The sequence below is a fragment of the Carcharodon carcharias genome, chromosome 1 (assembly GCF_017639515.1).
Source record: "Carcharodon carcharias isolate sCarCar2 chromosome 1, sCarCar2.pri, whole genome shotgun sequence".
Taxonomy (NCBI): Eukaryota; Metazoa; Chordata; class Chondrichthyes; order Lamniformes; family Lamnidae; genus Carcharodon; species Carcharodon carcharias.
Genome location: NC_054467.1, coordinates 68,001,544 through 68,026,358, shown reverse-complemented (window position 1 = coordinate 68,026,358; position 24,815 = coordinate 68,001,544). Strand labels below are relative to the sequence as shown.

Genomic DNA, 24,815 nt, shown 5'->3' with positions numbered 1-24,815 from the left:
GCTTGGCATGCCAGCTCATGTGATACCGCAATGCCTGGCATCTTGTCCTGCCATCTGATCTTCAGAAGCTTCCAAAAGCAGCTGGAGTGAAAGTGTTCGAATTTCTTGGCATGACACTGGCACACAGTCCAAGTCTTCAATGCATAGAGCAAAATAGGCAGGACTACTACTCTATGGACTTTGTTTGGTGCACAGATTTACTCCTCTTTGTACCCAGACTGATGTTCAAGGCCTGCTGAAGGCTACAATTGCTTTGGCAATTTTTGCATCCGTCTCTTCATTGATATAGACAGCTTGAGAGAGCGTGCTGCCAGAATTAGTGAACTTATCTGCTGCTGACCGGTTTTGGTCATGGACTGAAACCTTGGACTTGAGATAGGGCTTTTTTTTGGAGCAGGCTGGTACGTTACTTTGGTTTTCTTCCTGCTGGTCATAAGGGGGATGTTGTCGCATACATTGGAGAATATGCCCATGCTACGTTGCACATCCAGCCCTGAACCTAGTGCACAGTCATCAGCAAACAGGAAATCGCAAAGTAAGACCTTGGAGATCTTGATATTTGCCTGGAGTCATCTGGAATTGAGTAGAAATACCTGATTTCGATGCCAGGATCACCATCATAGAATGCATCGGAGAGCATGACAAAGAAAAACCTGCTGAAGGGGGTGGTGCTAGCACGCAGCCTTGTTTAACTCTATTAGTGATGGGAGTGTGTCAGAAGCCTCATTCGTGTAAGCATGCAGTAATGGAACTGTAGAGCCATTGTGATGAATTTCTCAGGGCAGTCAGGTTTTTTCCATTATCTTCCAAAGGCCCTCATGGTTGACTGTGTCAAAGGCCTTGGCCAAATCAACAAATGTGGTGGGGAGGACCAAGTCCTATTCTTGGCATTTCTCTTGGAGCTGTCTAACTTCAAGCACCATATCAGTGGAGCCTTGACTTTTCTGGACAATATACCGACTCTCTGGCAGCAGATCCTAGTTGAGATGTTGCACTAAGTGGTTCAGAACAATTCTGGTGAAGATTTTGCCAGCGCTGGAGAGGAATTAGCTTCCTCTATGATTGTAACAAGATTGGCGAATTGCTTTCCACTTGTACAGGTGGACAATGAAGACATTTTTGTATTCTTGTGGGATGGTTCCTTGCTTTCCCACTGACTGAACGAACTCAGTGAACTTATTGACTAGGCGTTGACCCCCAGCCTTGTAGACCTCAGCTGGATACCATCAACTCCCCCAGTTACTGAGGTATACCATAACTGAAGAAAGGAAAATTAAAAGTCAAATGTTTATCCTTTTCTCTATAGAACAGGCTGAATATCCTTGCTGTAGTATCGTGTCTCTATCCCCCTGGCTAGAAAGTCCATAATCAGGGCTTCGAGCTGCTAATTTAGATTTTATATATTTTAGCTTATCACAAACGCCGAGCAAAATTCAAGTCTCCACAATTTCCTGTTGAAGATAACTTCTAATCAGTTGTGGATCCTCATTCAGCCATTGTTAAGCATTCAGATTGTGAGCATCCCTATGGCTGTACATAAAATGCTGTGCTGCTTTGAAACTGAGCCTCACCTTGCCAATGGCACAAACAAATGACTGCACACAGGCTGATTTCTCCCCTCTCCAAGATCATATGGCATCAGGTAAAATGCATCCATTTTAAAAAAAAATCAGTTAATAGGATGTGTGCTTGCTGACAAGGCCAGTATTTGTTGCCTATCTCTAATTGTCGTTAAGAAGGTGTTGGTGTGCCACCACCTTGAACTGCTGCAGTCTGTGTGGTGTAGGCACACCCACAGTGCTATTAGGAAGGGAGTTCCAGGATTTTGACCCAATGATAGTGAAGGAGTAGTGATTTATTTCCAAGTCAGGATGCTGTGTGGCTTGGAGGAAAACTTCCAGGTGGTGGTGTTCCCATTTGTCTACTGCCCTTGTCCTTCTAGGCACTAGAGGTTGCGGACTTGGAAGGTGCTAACGAGGGAGCCTTGTTGAGTTCCTGCAGTTCACCTTAAAGATGGTACACACTGCTGCCACTGTGCATCAGTGGTGGAGGGAGTGAATGTTGTGGATGGAGTGCCAATCAAGTGGGCTGCTTTGTCCTGAATGGTGTCAAGTTTCTTGAGTGTTGGAGCTGCACTCATCCAAGTTCGTGGATAGTATTTCTTCACACTCTTGATTGTGCCTTGTAGATGTGGATAGGCTTTGGGGAATAGTAGGTTGGATTGTCAGTCGCAAGCAATTTGTTAAAAAGTATTTAGATTTGCCTCTAAATGCCATCTTTCTCTATCCATTATATAGTGTCCCAGACAACAATGTAACATTTCCACTTTTAACCATAGCGCAAAGCTAACTTAATTAATTGAAAGTCCAAACTTAGTTAAAATAAAAATTCCCTCAATGCATCTCATTCGATTTGTCCATCTCTACAGTTTCAAAAACGTACGTCGGTAAATGTATTTATTTGGACTTCCAGTTTCAGTTGTAGAATTGTTAAATTTAAGTAATGGTGCAATTTCTCATCACTTTTTCCTTCAGTTTTTATTAAAAGTACCATAAATGTGAATACTAACAAATTTAGTTTTACTTTTAAAATGGGCTCCTTAACAATTGACGCAGTTGATAAATTTATTGCGTTTCTGATGCTAAGTCATAAAAGCCAGAAATGTCCCATGTTTGGTCCCTGGTCTGTGTTAAACAGAGAAACATTGGGATTGCTGCAGTTGACCTCAGTGTCCCTCAGCTAGATAAGAGGGGAAATCAACCACGGTTTTGAAGTGACTTGAAAGTTGATGAAAGCAATGAGTGGTTGTGATTGAAACTGTACTGATATGTTGATGGGTCATCAGCTGGGTTCCATGAGGATCAGTGTAGGGCCCATTGCTGTTTACAGTGTATATAAATGATTTGGGCAGGAAGAAAGTTGCCTCAGGCTGCAGATAAAACCAGATATGGAGAGGCTTCAAAACATAGACAAGAAGCAAGACAAGTACAAAAGGATATGAATAGTTGTGAAGGTGACCTGATCAGTAACAAATGGCATTCAACATGGGCAAATTCAGAGTGTTAAGACTGTTGAAAAAACGGTCAATGGGAATATAAACTAAGTGGCTCAAGGCTTCGGGACACAGAGGAGGGATCTGAGTGTGTTGCTGAATAACTCACTGAAACCATCAGAGCAGTATACAGCAACAATGAGGAAAGCCAGCTGGATCTTGGGCTATATAGCCAGAGGGATAGAGCACAAATCATAATGAGCTATGTCGCTATATAGTAGGGATATTTGGGCATTGAAGGTAGTGAAGAAATGGATCAAGAAAAACTGATGATTAAAGCATCTGAGCTATGAGGAGAAACTGAAAAACATGGACACATATCCTAGAGAAAAGATAGTTCAGGAGGAGATATCATTCAAGATTCTTAAATTCATAAATTAATATTTGAGGGGAGCCGCAATCTCTAGAGCCAGGGGAGTTACTCAGTCAGTTTAGATTTAGATACTTTATGCAGAGGGGATGGCTGAGAGGAAAGGACCATCCAGTAAGGAAGTGAAGGCAGACTGTGTGAAAACCAATGGGGAAATTATGTAGAGCTACATGGATTTCACAGCACTAAAATAGGCCATTATGTCCAACAGGTCCATACTGTAAATGCACAACACAAAACTGGAAGGCTATTTGAAGAAGCAGGTGTCTGCAGGTTCTAGATCTGGGACTGGCCAGCAGGCTTCCAGAGTCTTCCCCTGTGCTTCCTTGTGTTCCTAAAGCTCCCATATCTCCTGTTTAATGACTCTTGCTGGAAAATGCACATAGGCTGATTCAATTCAAGAATACGTTTGACATTTGGAGGCAAAGGGAAAGAAAACTTTGTTGTTATTTTAATTTTTGGCAAGGAGGACTTTGTAATTAAAAAAAGCACAGATGGAAGATTGGAAAGGTAGCGTGTACATTGCCTTTAATCTCTGCCAAAAACTCCATCAATCACTCTGCCAATGATCAGTGACTGAACCAGACTATTCGCAACCCATTGGTTGTATTTGACACCTTCATACCACATTTCAGCACCATAAAAAACACCGTCTACTTCCACCTCCATAACATCACCCAACTCCACCTTGATGTCACTTCATCTGCTGCTGACACACTCATCCATGCCTTTATTACCTCTTGACTATGCCTGTACTCAAACTCCGTAAACTTGAGCTCATCTAAAACTCAGATGCCGTTATCCCAACTTGCATCAGGTTCTGTCCAGCGATCACCCCTGTGCTGACTGATGAACATTGATACCCTGCCCAGTAATGCCTGAATTTTAAGATTCTCAATCTTGCTTTAAAATCCCTCCGTGGCCTCACCCCTCCCTATCTCTGTAACCTCCTTCAGCTCCAAAAGCCTTTGAGATCTCTGCAGAGCTGCAGTTCTGAGCTTTTGCATATCCCAGACTTCAATTTCTCCACCATTAGCAGCCATTCCTTCAGCAGCCTAGGCCCTAAGCTCTGGAATTCCTCAGCCTCTGTATTGTTCTCTCTTTCTTTAGGATACTCCTGAAAACCTACCTCTTCCACTACCTTTTGGTTATTTGTCCTAATTTCTCCTCTGTTGCTCGGTGGCAAATTATGTTTGATAACAGTCCTGTTTGGGCCTTAGGACATTTTACTATGTTAAAGACTATGCAAATGTAGTTATTGTTGTAACTGCCTCAATAGAATGCCGTATGTTACCATGTGTTTTATTCTGCAGTAGATGTTAAATCGGTCACGGTTTAAACTTTTTAACATATTTTTGTTTTTAAAAAGCGTAAGATCATTACATCACCTCACATTCTTACTAAATTGCAATACAGGAATACTTAGTAGATGAGAATAACCATGCTTGTGATTGCACCACTGCTCAGTTCTGATAAAATTTTCCCAAGTTAGTTTACAATTGTACATTTTGTCCTTTGTGGAAATGACTTTGTTTAACAATATAAGACATATGAATTTAATAGTGTTTGTGTGGAGGAATAAAGGACAAACCCAGCAATATCTTACTGCCTTCTGCAAATAGATCTTTCAGTGGTGACATGGAACTGTAACCTATATACGAGTCAAGACACTGTCTGACCAGTAGTCAGGAGATAATGGCCATATTTTTAAGAAATGTATTCTCTGAATACTGTACCCTGTCTTCATTTGTCATAAACCTGCTGTGGAACCTGTGATGTATAGCACTGTCATTACAGATGTATTGTTAGAGGGTTTCCACAAGGTTCTTCATGCACTGCAATTAATTTATTGCAGTAAACAATATGTATTGCTCTCACTGCAGCAAAGTGGATTTTTTTTAATGAGGTGGATGTTATTACTGCAATAAATCAGTGCAAACTTGTAATGTATAATTCAATGTGTGTATTCCCTCTGTTACTTCACTGAATAAGCCGACAGTGCATCAATGTCAGCCCAGAACTCAAAATGCTCCAGACTGTGCTCCCACTTGGTATCTAAATATGCTTCTTTAATTTGCTTGTAAATAAATACAATTTAAGATGCAATGAGAATGCTGCACCACATGCTTAATTTTTAAATTACATTATCCTTCTTCAGTAGTAAAAAAAATGTAGTATATTTAGTTCCCATAAAGCATGTTGTCTCCACAGATTTGTGCACACTTGCATTTTAAAAATGAACTAAAATCAATCTAAATTAGTTTTAGATGTATATTCTTAAGGAATAGACTAATTCAAATTGATCCAATTGAAATTCAGTTGCACTTTCCAAATCAATTGAATTGATATGCACTTACCGTGGTACATAATCAGATTATATAAAATCTGTGTATATTCATAAAAGGATGCCTGAAATGATTTAAATTGAAGTAATCTTTCAGTTGTGTTGGGTTAGATTAAGGTGCAAACAAAATATTTCTAGGACCAAATTGCCAATCTTGGAGCAAACTGTCATTACCTCTTCAGGATACTTGTCTCATAGGACTGAGAGAACTGGTGTTACATTGTGCTGGAAGGCAGCATTTCTTAGCTGTCTCTATGATTATAGTTGTCAGTGTTTAGCTGCTTGGTAATCTAGGAAAATGTGTCTTTCCAGTAAACCAAAGAAGTTGTTCACTGAGTAGAAAAGACATACTGCTGCTGCATTTAGGTAAGGTAGGTTAGCGGCCTCTTGAAGTAAAGCTGGTGTTCCTATTAAAATTGAGCACAATTTTATAGGCCTTTTAAAAATTGTGATTTAACATTCAATCTTGATAAATTTATTGATTTTATTCTGACCATGCTATGACTAACAGGAATCTATCTAAGTAGTGTGTTTTTCAAACCTGTTGTATACCAACTGCCAGTTAACCCACCAAAGGCCCTGATTGATGAGAGTCTCATTGCTGGCCAGGTTTGGAGTTCTGGTCTTAGCCAGCTGGGTGAAGGATCAGTACAGCATCTAAATAAAATGAAGGGCACTAGAAACTAGAGCACTATGAAGGAAAATCTGGTCTACAGATATGTAATAGTTGGTGCAAACTAAATCTCACTCACAAGATTTCTGCTAGTTTGATTCCCAGCAAAATTATAAATGCATTCTTTATGCATGGATTAATGATTTTGCTATAAATAATGAACAATGAAGTATATCCATATAAGGCATATTAAGGACAATATAACTGAGACAAAGTCTAGGAGAAGAAAAAAAGCCACGGGCAGTTGAATCTTCAGTGAGGGAACGTGGAAGCCCATGGCTGGCTGTCAGAAACCATGAAGTCTGTAAATGAAAATATAATGATCACCTATACAACTTACATTCTGATGGTGTGCTGGAGGAGAGATGAAAGAAATTGCAACAGACCATAGCAGATGTGTTCTCATGTGCAGCTTGGAAGAGGCATATAGGATTGACCCTCGTGACGCTTATAAAAATTGTGAGATAGAGAAGACTTTGTAATTTAAGAAGTCTAACAATTTTCTGGTTTAAAAAATCAGAAGTACTGTTAACCATAATTACTTAAAACCTGGAAATTTGACTGGGGAAAAATACAGGTGAAGATTTCTATTCCTAAAGCTGTTCCCATTGTCCTATTGCTTTGAGCCAAAAATCAGCTACATCTAGAAAACAGCTTTGCATCCGCTTTCAATTTTTCTATTTCTGCTTCTATGCAGTGTTGTCAATTGGTCTTCATTTTGTTACTCCATGGATATAAATAATGTCTCCATTAGACTTTTCTCTGTCTTCTCTGCTTAAAGGATTGCCTGCAGTACAGTGCCTAATTCCATGTGTAGCCCTCTAGTGCCTTATCTAAATGATTGTTCTTCATTCATGAGCTTAGACAGTGAATGTAGGCAGGCACTGAATCATGAGGAACAGTGGTTCATCTGATCCAGTGCAAGTATGGACACATTCTAATATGGTATCACTGGATTGCGATCAAGAGAGGAAAACCTTGACACTTGTCTCCAATCTGGCTTAGGGCACTAAACCTAGTTGTAGCATTCTGCTATTTCCTTGGTTCAGATCAACTAATTCAACACCAGTGATCAAATCTTGGGCTAACCTGTTTGCATGGGCAGTACCACACAGCCTTTGGACCACTGTGTTTTTGGAGAACGATAAATAAATTTCAAACAAGTATTTGAATTACTTTGCAAAACCTTAAGTGCAGCCATGAAATCAATTAGCTAACTAAACTTAAACACTCCAAAAATCTGTAGTGTTGATATTTTATAAAATGAGTGTCATTCATTAAAAATAGGTTCAAGGTTTATTTACTGTTTATGAAAATAGAAGGGTTTGTCAGAATATGAACACATCTCTTAGTAATTGCCTTTTTGTAGAAGCTGTTTATTAATGGAGTGTTGTTACTGATGTGATTTTGTAATTTGTACGTTTTGCCTCAGAAACATAGGGTGGGATTTTGGGGGCCTCCCAGCCCCTGCTGCTCCCCCCTACTCCCCCGGCTAAAATGTCAGATGGGAGCACACCCAACAGAACCACAGCCACCCTGCTGTCATTATGCACCCGGTTACCAATTAAGAAAGGTGAGGTGAGATTTCTGCCCCTCGTTACCAAGAAGTCCCACCTTGGAGAGCTGTTGGCCAATCGGAGGCCGGCAGCTCTCCAGTACTGGCTGCACCACCAGGTGCAGTGGCCACTACCATTATTCCAGCGAGGCTAAGGGGAGGTGAGCTATGCTGGATCTAGCCCACAGGTGAGTCAGGGGCCGCCCATGTGTCAAGCTGGCAGGCCCTGGTGAGGGGTGGTGGCAGAAAAGGCTGGGGGAGATGGAAACCTGAGGGGGTTAGATCTTGGGAAGGGCTCTCCGAACCGTTAAGGAGCCCATAGACCTGATTTGTCGTAGTCAATTGTAATAAAAATAAAATAATAACCTGCATTGCAAGCAGCGTTTTTATAGCTGATTTTCTCATTAATGCTTTTGTAGTCAATATTAAAACAAATGATATTTTGCAAAGTAAATAATCTATTTTATTGACCTCAATAAAATGTAGTAACATTTCTATGGATTGACTTTGATATCAGTGGAGTAAACCTCAAGACAATTAATTTAAAATTCACTGACCCTGTAAATATTTGCATAACCGTCACATCACCAATGCAAAGGCAAAATACTGTGGATGCTGGAGATCTGAAGAAATTGTTGGAAATACTCAGCAGGTCTGGCAGCATCTGTGGAGAGAGAAACAACTAACATTTCAGGTTGATGACCTTTTGTTGGAACTGGAAAAGGTTAGAAATGAAACAGGTTTTAAGGAAGTTCAGAGGCAGGAAAAGCGGGGGAGGAGGTGAACAAACAATCAAGGAAGAGTCTGTGATGAATGGAAGGCAGGAGATTAAATGACAAAGGGATGATGGTGCAATTCAGAATGAGATGGTAATGGAACAAGTAAAGAAACAAAAGATAGCTCTAGAGATTGTGTAAATGTAGGTGAATCATAACTAACAACAGATATTGTCAGAACAGATGCGATGGAGATAGAGAAAGGAGACAACCTCAAAGCCAGATAAATGGGGTATGGGGATGTCACTGAGGACAGACAGCACTGATGCCATGAGGTGGCTTTTGCCACTGGAGGGCCACATTGTGAGCCAAAAACTGCTCAAAAAGGAGGGGCCCCAGAGCCCACTGAAGGCTGTAAGGTCTCCCCACATGACAGAGGTTCCCTTACTGCTGCCTGTAGAATGACAGCAGAGGTGGCAAGAGGCCCTTAATTGGCTACCAAATGTCCCAATTGGGCTCTGAACGGGCAGGCGGGCCATCTGCCACCTTTCTCACCTTCAGTAAAATGGCATGTTGGCAGGAAATCATCAGGCACACCTTCCCACATAATTTAGCCAGCCATCCCACCTCCCAGCCCGTTCCCAAAGGCCCTGTAAAATTCGTCCAATATATTATTTGCTGTTAAAGTGCAGATGAACTTTTTAAGGTTGATTGGTATGTTATGGACAGGGTAAGAAAGAACTACTGAAACCCCTATTCCCTTTCCTACTATCCGTAATCAGTATGACTTTTTTTGAAAAGGAAGATGTTTGTGTTTCTTAACCACTGAGTGTGTGGACAATTTGAATAATCAGCAGCAAACTTTTCATGGGTTTATATAAAGGGGATTATTATTGACACATTCACCCCCAAAATCTAATGTTACATTACTCACTCACCCAGTGACACACACATACACTCCAGTACAGTATAGTTAAAGAGAATAGTGCACTTTTACAAGTTATAAACAAAAGAATAGTTTGTAATTCATTTGATTGGCTTGTCTTAGAAAACATGCATGGCAGGCCTGATGAGAGGTTTTCACTCCTGAAATGTAATCTAGGTGTATTTAATAGCCAAAGTCATATACCAGAGTCATTGCAGGATTCTCTTGAAGAAATGGACTTTCTGCAGGTCACGAGGTTAATCACTTGTAGTTTCATTATCAGGACGTTGATTTGCTGTATTGGTGGAATCGAAAAGGAACAGGCTTGGAGACCTGATGATGTTAGTTTCCAGTTTTTAAGGCACTGGCATTGCTGCCTTTTTTGGCGCTGCTGTGTCTTGCTGCAGACAGTACTTAAAGATTAAATAGGGAGACCAATATGTCTGCCTTGCCATGTGGCTTCTCACAGTCCCCTTTATACAGTGTTGGGCTTAACTTGATTAGCCACAGCCTGGGTTATTGTTTGCAACATTCACCATGTGTGGTGAGGTGGTGGGGGGTGGGGAGAAAGCTGCCTTGCTTTCAGAACGACTTTTTGGATGGTCTTGGGAAGTGGCTAGTGACATCTCCTTAGTGTGGAAAGTGTGCTTTTGAAACAGTGTAGCAGTTTTGAATCTGCAGACCAAGCCGGATGACCCTCAGCAGCCATCTTTTGCAGCATTTTAAAGTCCATTTTTAAAAGAAAAGTCAATTCCAGATTATTCCACACTCAGTACTGTTCACGTTTTAGAAGTTTATGAATAGGACAAGCCTTTACTGGGCATGGCAGGTAAGTGAACATTTTGAGTTCATTCAAAACTAATTGCTCTACAGATTGAAGATCAGAACCCTGGCTTTGTTTGTAGGAAGTGAATTAGGATCCTGCAGATATGGTTCCTGGACCTCTTGTTTACAGAGAGCTGCTTCATGCACTGAAAATTACTGTCTTTTTCTTCAATATAAGTATTTTACACAGACATTTGCAGAGGATGCTTTGATAGAAGGGAATGAATTACATGCATGAATAAAATGTTTATATTTTAGTAGGTTTCCTATGCTGTCATTCACTATAAATGTGATTGATATTATTAAGCTCAGGGGCATTATGGCATTTAATGCACTATGTTTGTGCCCTTGTCCTAACTCTCACCAAGTCCCATTTGCCAATTACCCCTCTGCTAACCCAGTGAATCAACGTCTCAGTTTTAAAATTCTCACCTTTGTTTTCAAATTGACCATGGCCTCACCTCTGAAAACTCCTCCAACTCCTCAACCATCTGAGTTAACTGCACTCCTTTAATTCTGGTCACCTGACCATCCCAAATTTTAATTGCACCACCATTGGTTGCCATTTCTTTAGCTGCCAAGACTGCAAGCTCGAATTTTCTGCTTAAACCTGTCCAGCTTTGGACTTCCCTTTCCTCCTTATAAACTCCTAAAGTTTACCCTTTTGAACAAGCTTTTGGGCATCTGATCTTATATCTCCTTATGTAGCTTGGTGTTAGATTTTGCTTTATAATGCTGCTGTAAAGCACTTTGGTACTTTTTAATTGTAGTAAAGGTAATACAAGTTGTTGTTGTATGTATGTAGCATTTTGCTGCTAAGGTGTGTGTTTATAACCAAATGGCATTAATGCCATAAACACAGTCACTCGGAGCAGAAATTTACAGTCAAGGAAATCCGTCAAATTCCCCAGGTGAACTTCCCACTACCCTCCTGCTGACCCACAACTTGTCTGCAATTTTGCAGGCGATGGGTGAGGGCCCTCGTTGGAATTAAGACCTTTAAGTGGCCCATTATTGGCACTTAATGCTGCTTTCCGTGGAGCCACAATTTTGAAATTGGCGGGAGGAGTTTAGGGGTGGAGGGGTGATGCTGGCAGGTCATCCTGCTGGATCCTTGGGCGGGAATTGGGAGAGAAGTGGGGGCATGCCTCCCTGAAGGCGTCCCCTTTCCACGTTGAATGCCAAACCCTGGCCCCGCCCCCTCCCTAGGAGGTGCTCCCTCCCCTCCCTGGCTTCTCCATCAGGACCTCCATTCCCTCTCTCCTTAACCCTATCTGGGCCTCACCTCCCCTCCCTGCCCTGAGACCCTTGCACTAACCTGATCCTGGACTCTGGGAGTTGGAATCAGGACTTCTTGTTACCCAGTCTTGGCCATTGTAATCCCTGATGCTGCTGGCACTACAATATGATTGGCTGACAGCTCTCTGAGGTGGGCCTTCCGTCCGAGTGACAGGGACCAGGGGGAAGCCCTGTCTCCAGCCAATTAACGCTCCTCGGAGCACTATATGGCTGCAGGGCTGCTGGGGTCAGTGGGGATACATTCCATGCCAATTCTTCAGATGGTAGGGTGAGAAGTCTCACCATCTGAAAAGTCCTGCCCTCTGAGTTTAATTGTTTGGACAGCAAAATTTGCCAAAGCAGCTAGCATTCTACAAGTGCTTTAAATCTGCAGCAAACTGTGACATTCTAGAAGTGATGCCTACCCATTGATGTGCTATTCTTGTATGATTACATTTTTATTATTATAGTATATTATGACTAGTAATATATTAATTTTTTTTAAAAAATGCTTCACCTGAGAGATTCCAGATCTCCACCTTAATTCAGAAGTTGTGGCTTCATCACTTGTTATGTGGGCAAGAAATTACAGTTGCTGTTTCCTTTATTTTTATGAGACACTGGGATTGAGATGAGGGAGAGGATGGGCTAAGGCTGTTCCCTAGCTCTCATAAATATTCCTCCAATTTTTTTTATATAGACATTGGAGGTGGGAATAGATATTCTGTCTGGGATGGTGTTGCAAGTGATTTCCTAGTTTGTAATTTGACCAAGTATTTCTATGTTCACCAGACTCCCCAAAAGGAGTTTTATGATTACAGTGATTTCTCAGAGTAAGCCTGTTGGAACTTTGAGTCTGTCTCCTGTCTCTGATGGAAGAAAACTTTAGAGAGAGGTAGAAACAAGGAGGAAAGGAAAGAAACTGAGTGAGAAGCTGCCGAGGCAGCTTGTGCCCTTATTGACTGCATTCAGAAAAACAAAGTGTACACCTGGCCTAGCAAGCAGTCCTTAATGCGCTACATGCAACAAATTAAGTGCTCCTCATGACACCTATTTTCAAATCATGTAAACCTGCTCTTAACCCCATTATCCCTGATTATCACCAGTCTACCTTGGCCACCGCAACCTCCCAAACCAATTGTTCTCTTTTCCCTTTGCCTGCATCCCTTTTCACCTCATCCAAGGGCCACTGTGACATCTTCAGCTGCCTGATCATTGATTGCACTTCACCGGTGAGATTCTTGCAGTTGTCCATAACACATAGGCTCAATGGAAATGAGGCCCAAGGCCCAATGACAGGAGCACCTTACGCCTCATCACTTACCATCTTATAATAAGGCAGGCAAATGGAATTTTGGCATTTATTGCTAAAGGAATAGAGTATAAAAATAGGGAAGCGATGTTATAACTGTACGAGGCATTGGTGAGACTGCACCTGGAGTACTGTGCACAGTTTTGGTCCCCTTACTTGAGGAAGGATGTAATTGCTTCGGAGGGCATTCAGAGGAGGTTCACTAGATGCTAAAGGGGATAGACAAAGTAGACATGGAGTGGATGTTTCCCCCTGTGGGGCATTCTAGAACAAGAGGCCATAGTTTTAAGCTAAGGGGTGGTAGATTTAAATCAGAGATGAGGAGGAATTACTTTTCTCAAAGGGCCGTGAATCTGCTCAATTCACTACCTGAGAGTGCAGTGGATGCCGGGACGCTGAATAAATTTAAGGAGGAGATAGACAGATTTTTAATTAGTAATGGGTTGAAGGTTATGGGGAGAGGGCTGGAAATTGGAGTGGAGGCCGAAATTAGATCAGCCATGATTGTATTGAATGGCAGGGCAGGCTCGAGGGGCTGAATTGCCTACTCCTGCTCCTAGTTCTTATGTTCTTATCTTGCATGAATTACTAAGCCAAAAAAGGAGAACTAATAGAAAGGCAATTTCTTACATTTTGTATGTCAGCAATGCCATGAGAGATTGACTAATGTTTTAGAAAATTTAACTTGGCAACCCTGTTAGGACAAAACCTAATTTCTGACAGATCAACAGCTGTATCATTGCAAGTGACAATAATAAAATGCTGGAAAGCTAAATTTTTTTTAAAAAAATGATGTAGGTAAGTGTATCATTGTTTCTTCCACCACCCCGTACCATAGCATCCAAATGCCTCTGGAATGATTCCAGAGTTTTTGTTTCCATTAGCCTACACGGAATTCCAGCTACTCTCCATGTGAAGAAATACCACCTCTCGTTAGTCCTGAGCTTCCTTTTGCTAATTTGCTCAGTGGTCATGGTTTAAATGCTATACATTCATGTTTTTTATTCCACTTAATATCCTGGATATCTTTGTATTCACCACCTTTTAAGGCAAAACCACTTGAGGTTTTCGAACCTTTCCCATAACTTACTCTTTTGAAACTAGGAATCAGACTCCTGACCCTTCTATGTTCTGTTTCCAGGATTTAAATGTTTCACTTGTGCCTCAGTGATCAGAACCTAGGTGCTTGTTACATGCAAACATTTCCTACGACTGCAGATTTCTTTATATGCAAAAACATTTTCAAATTGCGCATTTAGTTTACATGATTCCCAGTAGAGTGATGCTTAAAACCAGCGTAATTTGACCATGGGTAATCTTTAGTTCAAAACATTTATCCACATTAGGTTATCAAAACCTAAGCAGCAAGACATTTATAGGCATAATCTTTGTATTTTTAATTTTCTTTTGAAGCCAATTTTTTTGATCTTTCCTTTAGCCTATTGGAGCCCTTAACCCAAAAAGAGCAGCCTTCTTTTCGGAGCGCCATGAAAGCTGGGAAGATGATCAAGTTCCTGCTTTCCACTATGGGACTCATTATTCGACCAGTAGCTTCACTCTCGCATGGTTGTTAAGAATTGTAAGTACAATGACTGTAAAATTTAAAATTGCTTCATCCAGTCAGCACATTAATATGTCTCCTTCATTGAAAAAAAACACTCACTATCATCACCTGATTAAGCTTGGATAAAACAGCACAAAGCAGGCATAAATCCTGCACATAAACTGGAATATTTAGGCTAATTCCTGGTAATTACTGGTACTTAATTTTTTTTCCAAATCAGAATATATTTTAAGGTAATTTAAAATTTAATTTCATAGCTTCATTTTAGAATATATTTGGCTTAATTAGGTGATAATTTGAAAACACTGCACATAAAGTATGCCTGCAAAATAATTTACAGTTAATAAAGCTCTTGATGATGTGAAGCCTCATATAGAAAGAAAAATGTGAAAAGCCGCTTTCTTCAGTAGCTGTCAGTTCCTGTTGCAGTAGAGTGTATCTTTACACACTATGTTGCAGTTGAGCATTGATGATTGCAAATAAGCTCGCCTGTTATTGTTCAGTAATGCTACTAAGAATCTAACCCCTTCATTTCATTCTTATTGCATCAACACATTGATTTAATATGTATAGCAGAAAATGCTGGAAATACAGAGCAGGTCAGGCAGCATCTATTGTGAGGAGTGACTGATTATTGACATTTTGAGTATGTATTTCTTCAATAGAACTCTTCCAATCTTCATTTTCGGTTTTTATTTCATTTTTCCAGTCTTTGCAACTTATTGTATTAAATACTATATAATTCTTGATTGTTTTAAGTACCTGCTCACTATTCCTTACTTCACTATTTTTCTGAGTACTGATAGTATTCAAACAGTTGAAAAGCCAAATATTACAGCATAGAATAATGATTAGATTTTCAGAATTTTTTTATACAGCTACAATTCTCTTTCTCCCCCATATAGATACTGGCCATCCTTTCACACTTCACCCCTGCACCCATTAATGTATTAAGCTAAACGTCAAGTGTTAGCAAGATGTAGACTAAATTCAGATAATTATTTTGGAGTGCATTACAACTGAGCCTGATCCTGACCTCACTGAATGTTCATACAAAAACAGTAAACAGGAGTGGGAATGCGAGCTGATTTTTCCCCCTGCTCCAGCCTCCCTCTGGAATAAGGGATAGTCACGGTCAATGGGAGCAAAGGCAGAATGGGATAGGAAAAAGAAAGGATAAGACATGGTGGAAGGTGGAGGGATGAAGAGGAAAGAGATGGGTAGAAAAGGGGAACAGATAATTAGAGGTGGGAAAAGGGACTTAGCCAGTGGTAGAGAGATTGAGAGAAGAAGGAGTGAGTGGGATGAGAAAAAGAGGGAAAGGAAGTCATGGAACAAAGTAGAGGAGTCAAAGAAGGGGAAATAAGAGCGAAGGATAGAATGAGACTGATGGATAAATAAGAACTGAGAATGTGTGATTATGAAGAAGGGATTAATAGATGGGAAAAGAAGAAAACAAATGCTGAGCAAATGGTTTTTCTTCTTCCATGCTTCATAATTTCTTTAGAATTGCATAATTTTTAACATGGAAGTTCCTAATTATGTCACACAGCAATTTGCATTTAGTGTCTAAGTAGACAGATATTTACCACTTTAAATTATACTACTTTTTCTTACATTTACCTTGTTTGTAGTCCCATTACTGCTTTCTGAAATCTGTACTTCCTGTATCGGTTGTAATTGTGCAATAAACTGGTTTTACTTCACCAAGCTGCACTACTGATTGACCAGACCAATTCTACCAGTCTGGACATGAAATTGAATCTAATCCATCCCACCCTTGACAGGATTGGGTAGGTTTTGCTAGTTTTCAGTCAGCCTGTTAAATGAAGCAGTGGTGCTGTAACAGAGCATTCTATATTTTGGACAGAAGAAAAATCTAGCAATGGCAGTTCAGACTAAAGGTCAGACTTTGTTTCTTTATTTACAGATGCTACCTTCTCTGCTGAGTACCTCCAACATTTTTTGTTTTGATAGCATAGCCAGGGATGTCTTATAGTTCCTGCCAATCAAATATTCAGCATAAGGACAAAGTCAGTAATATCTAGAAGGTGCAAAGTATGAGGGAGCAAATTTTTTAAATGATTTTTTTTAGAAAGTCTTTACTAAGCTGATTGCCATTGAGAATAAGTTCTTTGAATTGTACATAATTAGATATTGTTTATCCAACAAATAGACACATTTAAAAATAGAACCCTTTTTTTTAAATTCACTCATGGATGTGGGTGTTGCTGGCTAGGCCAGCATTTATTGCCCATCCTTAATTGACATAGAAAAGTTATGGCACAGAAAGAGGTAATTCAGCCCATCGTATCTGCACCAGCCAAAAAATAAAAAACTGGCTGCCCATTCTAATCCCACGTTCTAGCACCTGGCCTGGAGCCTTGCAGGTTACAGCACTTTAGGTGCAGATCCAGGTACCTTTTAAATGAGCTGAGGTTTTCTGCCTCCACCACCAAACCAGGCAGTGAATTCCAAATACCCACCACCCTCTGGGTGAAGAATTATTTCCTCATGTGCCCTGTAATCCTTCTACCAAATCACCTTAAATCTGTGCCCCTGGTAATTGACTTCTCCGCAAGAGGAAATGGGTCTTTCCTGTCTACTCTACCCAGGTCCCTCATAATCTTGCACACCTCAATTAAGTCATCCCCTTAGCTCCCTCTGTTCTAAGGAAAACAATCCTAGCCTATCCAATCTTTCCTCATAGCTGCAATTTTCAAGCCCTGGCAACATTCTTGTAAATCTCCTCTGTACTCTCTCTGGAGCAATTATGTCCTTCAAGTAATGTGGCAACCAGAACTGTACATAAAATTCCAGATGTGGCCTAACTAGCGTTTTATACAGTTCCATCATTACATCCCTGCATTTGTATACTATACCTCATCCAATAAAAGAAAGTATTCCATATGCTTTCCTTACCACCTTATCCACCTGTCCTGCCACCTTCAGGGACCTGTGGACATGCACTCCAAGGTCTCTCATTTCCTCTAACCCTCTCAATATTCTCCAATTTATTGTGTGTTCCTTGCTTTGTTTGCCGCCCTCAAATGCATTACCTCACACTTCTCTGAATTAAATTCCATTTGCCACTTCTCTGCCCACTTAGCCAAACGATTGATATCATTCTGGTGTGGACAGCTGTCCTCCTCACAATCAGCTACATGGCCAATTTTTGTGTCATCTGCAAATTTCCCAATCATGCCTCCCACGTTTAAGTCCAAATCATTAATATATACCACAAGGGACCACCCAACACTGAATCCCATGGAACGCCACTGGAGACTACTTACCATTCACAAAACCATCCATCACTACCCTTTGTATCCTGTTGCTAAGCCAATTTTAGATCCAACTTGCCACATTCCCCTGTATCCCATGGGCTTTTACTTTTCTGACCAGTCTGCCATGTGGGACCTTGTCAAATGCCTTACTAAAATCAAAGTCAACAACAGACACTGCGCTAACCTCATCAATCCTTGTTACTTCCTCAAAAAATTCGATTAAATTAGTAAGACACGACCTTCCCCTAACAAAACCATGCTGACTATCCCTGCTTAATCCGTTCCTTTCGAAGTGACATTTTATCCTGTGTCTCAGAATTGATTCTAATAATTTGCTCATCACCTAAGTCAGACTGACTGGCTTATAATTTATCAGATCGCTCGCACCCTTTTTAAATAATGGTACAATGTTAGTCCTCCAGTCCTCTGGTACCTCACCTGTATCTAGTGAGGATTGGAAAATGATCCTCAGAGCATCCGCTGTTTCCTCCCTGGCTTCCTTTAACTACCTGGGATACAATCTATCCAGCTGTGGTGATTTATCCACCCTCAAGGATGACAGTCCCTCCAGTTCTTCCTCTCTTATGCTTATTGTATCTAATATTTCACAATCCTCCTCTTTAACTAAAATGTCTGTATCATCTCTCTCCTTTGTGCAGACAGACAAAGTACTCATTAAGAACCCTGCTCACATCTTCTGCATCCATGCATAAGTTACCTTGTATATCTCAGGCCCTTCCCTTTTCTTAGTTACCCTCTAGCCCTTAATGTACTGCTAAAACATCTTTGGGTTTTCCTTTATTTTACCTGCCAATATTTTTTCCTATCCTCTCTTTGCTTTCCTAATTTCCTTTGTTACTTCACTGCTACACTTTCTATACTCCTCTAGGCTTTCTACAGTATTAAGTTTTCTGTGACTGTCATAAGCTTTCTTCTTTCTGTTTTATCTTACCTTATATGCATCTGGATAACTAGGATGCTCTAGATTTGGCAGTACTGCCCTTCTTTGTGGGGACATGTCTGTACTGTGCCTGTGGAACCTGACTTCTGAATCCTCCCACTGATAGGTCACTGATTTTCCTTCAAGTGGCTGTATCCAGTCCACTTTCATCAGAACACTTCTCAACCGCATAAAATTCATCTTACACCCAATTTAGAGCTTTTACTCCTGTTCTATCTTTGTCCTTTTCCAAAGTGATTCTAAATCTAACTACCTCCAAAATGGTCATCCACTGCTACTTCATCCACTTGCCCTGCTTCATTTTCTAAGACTAAATCTAGAATTGTGCCCCCTCTCATTGGGTTTGTTGTGAGCTGACTAAAAAAGTTCTGAATGCAGTTCAAGAATTTTGTGCACTCTTTGCCTTTCACATTGTTTGTATCCCAGTTGATATTAAGGTAGTTGAAGTCTCCAACTATTACTGCCCTATTGTTTTTGCACTCAGAAATTTGCTGACATATTTGCTGTTCTATCTCCATCTCACTATTTGGGGGTCCATAGTTCACTCCTAGCAGTGTGGCTGCTCCTTTTTTCACTTCTGAGCTCAACCCATGTGGCCTCATTTGATGATTCATTTAGTGTATCATCCCTCCTCACAGCTGTAATTGATTCCTTAACCAATAACGCTACACATTCACCTTTTTTATCCCCCTCTTTATTCTGACTGAAAACCCTATATCTAGGGATGTTGAGCTGCCATGTTTGCCCCTCTTTAAGCCAAGTTACTGTAATAGCAATGATATCATGTCAATCAGTGCCCTCAGCTCATCGGCTTTAATTATGGTCCTTGCATTTTTATATATATATATATAAAAATACACCATTTAACACAGCTAAATTTCTGTGCTGTACACTTTTTAACCTTTGCTTCTTCTGTCTTTCAGAGTCACTCACTAATGTTCTGTCTCTGAATTTGTCCTATCTGAAACTGCTCTCGGGTTTCCATCCCCCTGCCAATCTAGTTTAAACCCTCCCCAGCAGCACTAGCAAACCTCCCCGTGAGGATATTTGTCCCAGTCCTATTCAGGTGTAGACCATCTGGGATCTCACCTTCCCAGAACCAGATTGTACCGATCTCACCTTCCCCAGAACCAGTCCCAATGCCTTAGGAACCTGATGCCCTCCCTCCTACACCAGCTTTCCAGCCACGTGATCAATCAGTCAGTTCTCCTATTGCTATGCACACTAACACGTGGGACTGGGAGTAATCCTAAGATTACTGCTTTAGAGGTCCTGCTTTTCAGTCTCCTTCCTAGCCCTTGAAATCTGCTTTCAGGACCTCATCCTCCCTTCCTACCTAAGTCATTGGTACCAATGCAGACCCGACCTCTGGCTGTTCACCCTTCCCCAGAAGAATGTCCTGCTGCCGCTCCGTGACATCCTTGATCCTGGCACAAGGGAGGCAACATACCATCCTGGAGTCATGTCTACAGTTACAGAAACATCTGTCTGTTCCCCGACTAACAAATCCCTTGTCACTGCTGCTCTTTCTTTCTCCTTCCCTCATGTACAGTTGAGCTGCCCGTGGTGCCACGGACTTGGTTCTGACTGCACTCTTCCGAGGAATCCAAAATGGAAAACCAAATGGGAAAATAACCCAATTAAGTAAATCCAAAAGCTTGTCTCGAAGTCGAAATGTGCAAGGAGACATGGCAGAGAAGCTCTGACAAGTTACCATAATCTGATTTCCAATGCATCAAAGCTCAATGAATGTCAGATATTGTCTCTTCCATAACTGACTACCCATGGTTGTTTGGTTTAAATACAGGATGGTAATTTTTTTCCAATGTTCCTAAATCTTTTCCTATGCAGGAACCATTTACTACCTTCTTTCTAAACCTACAAGGAGGAAAATTTGATCATGCTGACAGAACATTTTCAGCGGTGTCCAGAGCTTGGCGGAACTGCCAGCGTGATACCTCTGATGTAAAGGTATGTAATATCCTGTTCTATGTTATATTGAAAATCTGCTGTGGTAGCCTTAAACAATGTGGCCAGTATTTCTAAAAGTAAATTCATCAGTTTCTGATGAAGTGATAAAGTTCTGAAAATTTGCGACTTAAGTCAAAGTGGATGTTCTCACTTGTGAAAGTTCTTGGCCATGGTTGATAGAGTATACACAGAGAATTAATTCCCAATTTTGGTTATGACCTTCTGTACCTTCACAGCACTGACCTTTCACAGCTCCATACCAGCCTATTTCTATCTTAGCCAAACACCACCTGTAATTTCTGGACCTTCCATGCCCCATTGTCACATCTAGTGAACCCCAAGAGTTAATTCTCTTATTCTTTATTTACATGTTGCCACTCACCATGATTTCAGCTTCTGCATGTTTTCTGGTCGACACTGTTAGTGCCATGACCATTGCTGTGATGCTTGATATACTATAGTGGATAAGCTAGGTTAGAACTCCCCCTAGCTAAACACAAGCAAAACCTAACGTAGCCCGTTTAGCTCTTACTTGAAATTCTACGCCTTGACCATCCTGAGTCCACCTCCCTTCCTCACTGCTGTGTGTCCAGATGTGCACAACCTCATTCTCCTGCCAGACACTGAGCTAAGCTTCAAATTTCACGTCCAGTCTGTCAGCAATAATGCATAATTCCATTTTTACAATATTACCATCCTCCATATGCACTCTCATCCTCATCTATGCTTCCATCATCGCCAGGCTCAACCACTGTGTTTTCCCCACTATAAAAATACTAATTCATTCAGATCTCTGCCAACAGCATCCTGTTCTCTGCTCACTCCAGCTTACACATCACTCCCTTTTCCATTGGCTTCCTACCCACCCCGTGCCTTGATTTAAAACCCTTGCTTACAAATTATTTAATGATCTTATTCCAATCTTCCTCTACCACTTTTTCTAGTCCTATGTTTTCCATGTCCCTTCAGCTCACATCCTCCATTATTGAGTGTGAACTGTTATTAATTTCTCCCCATTCACATTTTTGCTGCACCCTACAGAGTCTTAGTCCTCATTGCCGTAAACCCTGAAATTCTCTTTCTAAACATTTAACCTTGCTACCTTTATCCCCACTGCCAAATTTTTCCTCAAAATCTGCCTGTTCATACTCCCTTTCTTTCATTTGCCATTCATTTCCCATTCCTACTCAGTTTGAGTTTGTCCATCCATCTTCTCTATCTGCTATAAAGTACTTGGGATGGGATGTTTTGCTGCATCAATGATATAATTTCACTGTAAATTGTTTTTCAAATACCTTGCTCATTCTAATTTTTCCAGGTTTTTTTTAGTGTAGGTGAATTTTGCTACTCAACTTTACAGCCTGTAAATGGTCAATGTGAGATGAGCACCATCATGTTCTCTTCCCCCCTGCGCTCTCTCCACACCCCAACAAATGGGATACTCCTTTGCAGCAAAGCTGTCTGCCAATCAGCCCAGGATTTGACAAAAGCACATGCAATTAAGGTTGATGTATTGGATTACCTAGTAGGTCTCAGACCCCTCAACTATAAAATCAAAACACAACGTGCAACAAATCATTTACTTCCTCACTTAGTTCCATTTAAAAGATAGTTCAGCCTGATTTCCTTTTAAATATCATTGATGATATTCCAGTGACTGAAAATTACATATAGGGCTGAATTTTAAGGCCCGGTCGTGGTGGGGACGGAGCCATAAATTGTGGCGAGCCATTCAAATGTGCATTCATATCAGCAGGACTGTAGAATCTCAGTACTGTAAAATTCTGCCATATAGAAGTAACTAGGAATTACCATTAACTGACTGAGGAGAAGACTTCATATTCAAGAAATAACTTGCATTTAAGTGAGGTTTAGGCCACAATGAACTCCACAAAAGCATAGGCACAGTTACTGACAGTCAAAACTCCAAATGATGAGTGAAAAGACATGGGGCTGGATTTTTAGGTGCAGCTAGGGGCAAGAGCAGAGGCGGACAGGCGCTAAAGATAGTATTGCTGGTCGGTGTGTCGTCTTCCTGATACCATTCTACCGCCAGCAAGTTTTATCAGGATGGGGAAAGTTGGGCCCCTAAGCCACCTGACTCAGGAATGAGGCCAATAAAAGTTTTCAATGAGCTCCTAGTGAACTCATTGAGGGCCAGTTTAGGATTCTGGTGGGAGTGCATGTGTTGCACACTAAATCAGGAGTAGATCAAGTGCATGGAAGCAGCAAAGCAGTAGGGAGTCAGTCTTGGCCTCACCATCAACTGAAGTGGGGCCATAAAATGGGACGTGACTGAGAGGGACACTCAGCCATTGGCACATAAGTACCATTGGGTGTGAGGAGCTTGTAGGGAATGTGTTCTGTGTGCACTCGCGCAATGCACCCTCCTGGCATCAAGGGGAAATAGGCGAAGAGGGTTAAGGCTTAATGACATTATAGAGAGTCCAGCTGAGCTCAAGGAAGGTAATAGCTGGTAATGGGAGCACAGTTCTCAGATTTTGGGCCTAGTGGCAATGACAAGCAACATCCTCAGCAGGAGAGGCAGAGCTGTGAGCATGTAGGAGGCTTAAGAGAGGGATGGATGTCCATACCCTCAGCATAGAATCTACTGCCAAAGACAGAGATACCAGGATGTGTTGGCAAACCATAGGAGACTGTGCTTATCCAGGCAGATAGTCACAGAAATTTGTTCCCTCATGGTAGAGGACCTCACAGCTTGCAGCACTGCTAGCCCTACCTGCCAGTAGCTGTCAAAGTCACTGTGGTTTTGAACTTGTTTGCCCCTGGCTCCTTCCAAGGATTAGCTGTGGATCTTGATGACTTCTCGCAAACAGCTGCACACCGTTGCATCATGTAGGTCACTGATGCCCTATTTGCGAGAACTGGGCAGTACATTCAGTTCCAGACAGACACAGCCTCATGGACACAAAGGGCAGTGGGTTTTACCTGCTTGACTGAACTCCCCCTGGAAAGGAGCATCTTCACTTGCAGCCGTGTAGCCAGCAAGGCACCAAGTGACCGCCCATTTGATTCTTCAACAGGAAGGGTTTTCATTCCCTCAAAAGTAAATTGGTTGAAGACCAAAGCATGAGCTTCCTGCATGTGTGCACTCGCCTTCCTGACAGCTACCATGATTCTTTAATCCTCCGACAGCCCAGGCTCCTTGAGCTTTTCATTCTAGCCCCAAAACAGCCACAGAGGCACTACAAATAAAGCAACTTGCTCAGAAGATACACTTCAGAAACTCACCAAGGCTGCTTAGACAGCACCTTCTGAACCCACGACCACAACCACCTAGAAGGACAAGACAGCAGATACGTGGGAACACCACTACCTGGAAGCTCCTCTCCAAGCCACTCACCATCCTGGCTTGGAAATATATCGCCGTTCCTTCAATGTCACTGGGTCAAAATCCTGGAACTCCCTCCCGAACAGTACTGTCGGTATACCTACACCATATGGACTGCAGGGTATCAATGAGTCAGCTCACCACCACCTTTTCAAGAACAATTAGGGATGGGCAATAAATGCTCACCTAGCCAGTGACACCCACATTCCTTGAATTAATGAAAAAAAAAAGGACCAATATCAATCAGGCCATTTGACTTTTGAACTTTAGTGCTTGGAATGCTATACTCCTGCAAGGGTCTCGTGTATTGTGGTGGTCCACTGTGCCCTCCAGAGCGTTGTGAACCTTTAAGATGGTGAGGCCTTGGAGGAACAGCAGTTCATTTTAGAGGAAAAGGAGGATCAAGGCATGAAAGAGGAGGAGGAGGAAGATGCAGAAAATTGGTGCTCTGTTTGTACAGGGAGATGGCTGAGCGCAGGACTCGAGTTTTATCAGGATACCATCAACATCAGGGATCATCTGATCCAAGCCCTTTCAGGTGAGTCCTTCTAACCAAGGAGGGTGGTTTAGTCTGGAACTCCCTTTGAGCTGCCTGTGAGAGCACTCCCATTGAAGACACAGCCTGTAATAGAT

General features: G+C 41.5%; 1 protein-coding gene across 2 annotated transcripts in view; it reads left to right on the top strand.

Moving 5' to 3' along the window:
• The window catches only part of lrba (LPS responsive beige-like anchor protein), a 917,803-nt gene that overhangs the window by 687,644 nt on the left and 205,344 nt on the right, over positions 1-24,815 (top strand). For both annotated transcript variants that reach the window (XM_041200623.1, XM_041200530.1), the window contains exons 44-45: positions 14,489-14,629; positions 20,711-20,830. In XM_041200623.1, coding sequence (XP_041056557.1) covers positions 14,489-14,629; positions 20,711-20,830 — 261 coding nt within the window. The remainder of the gene's footprint in view (positions 1-14,488; positions 14,630-20,710; positions 20,831-24,815) is intronic.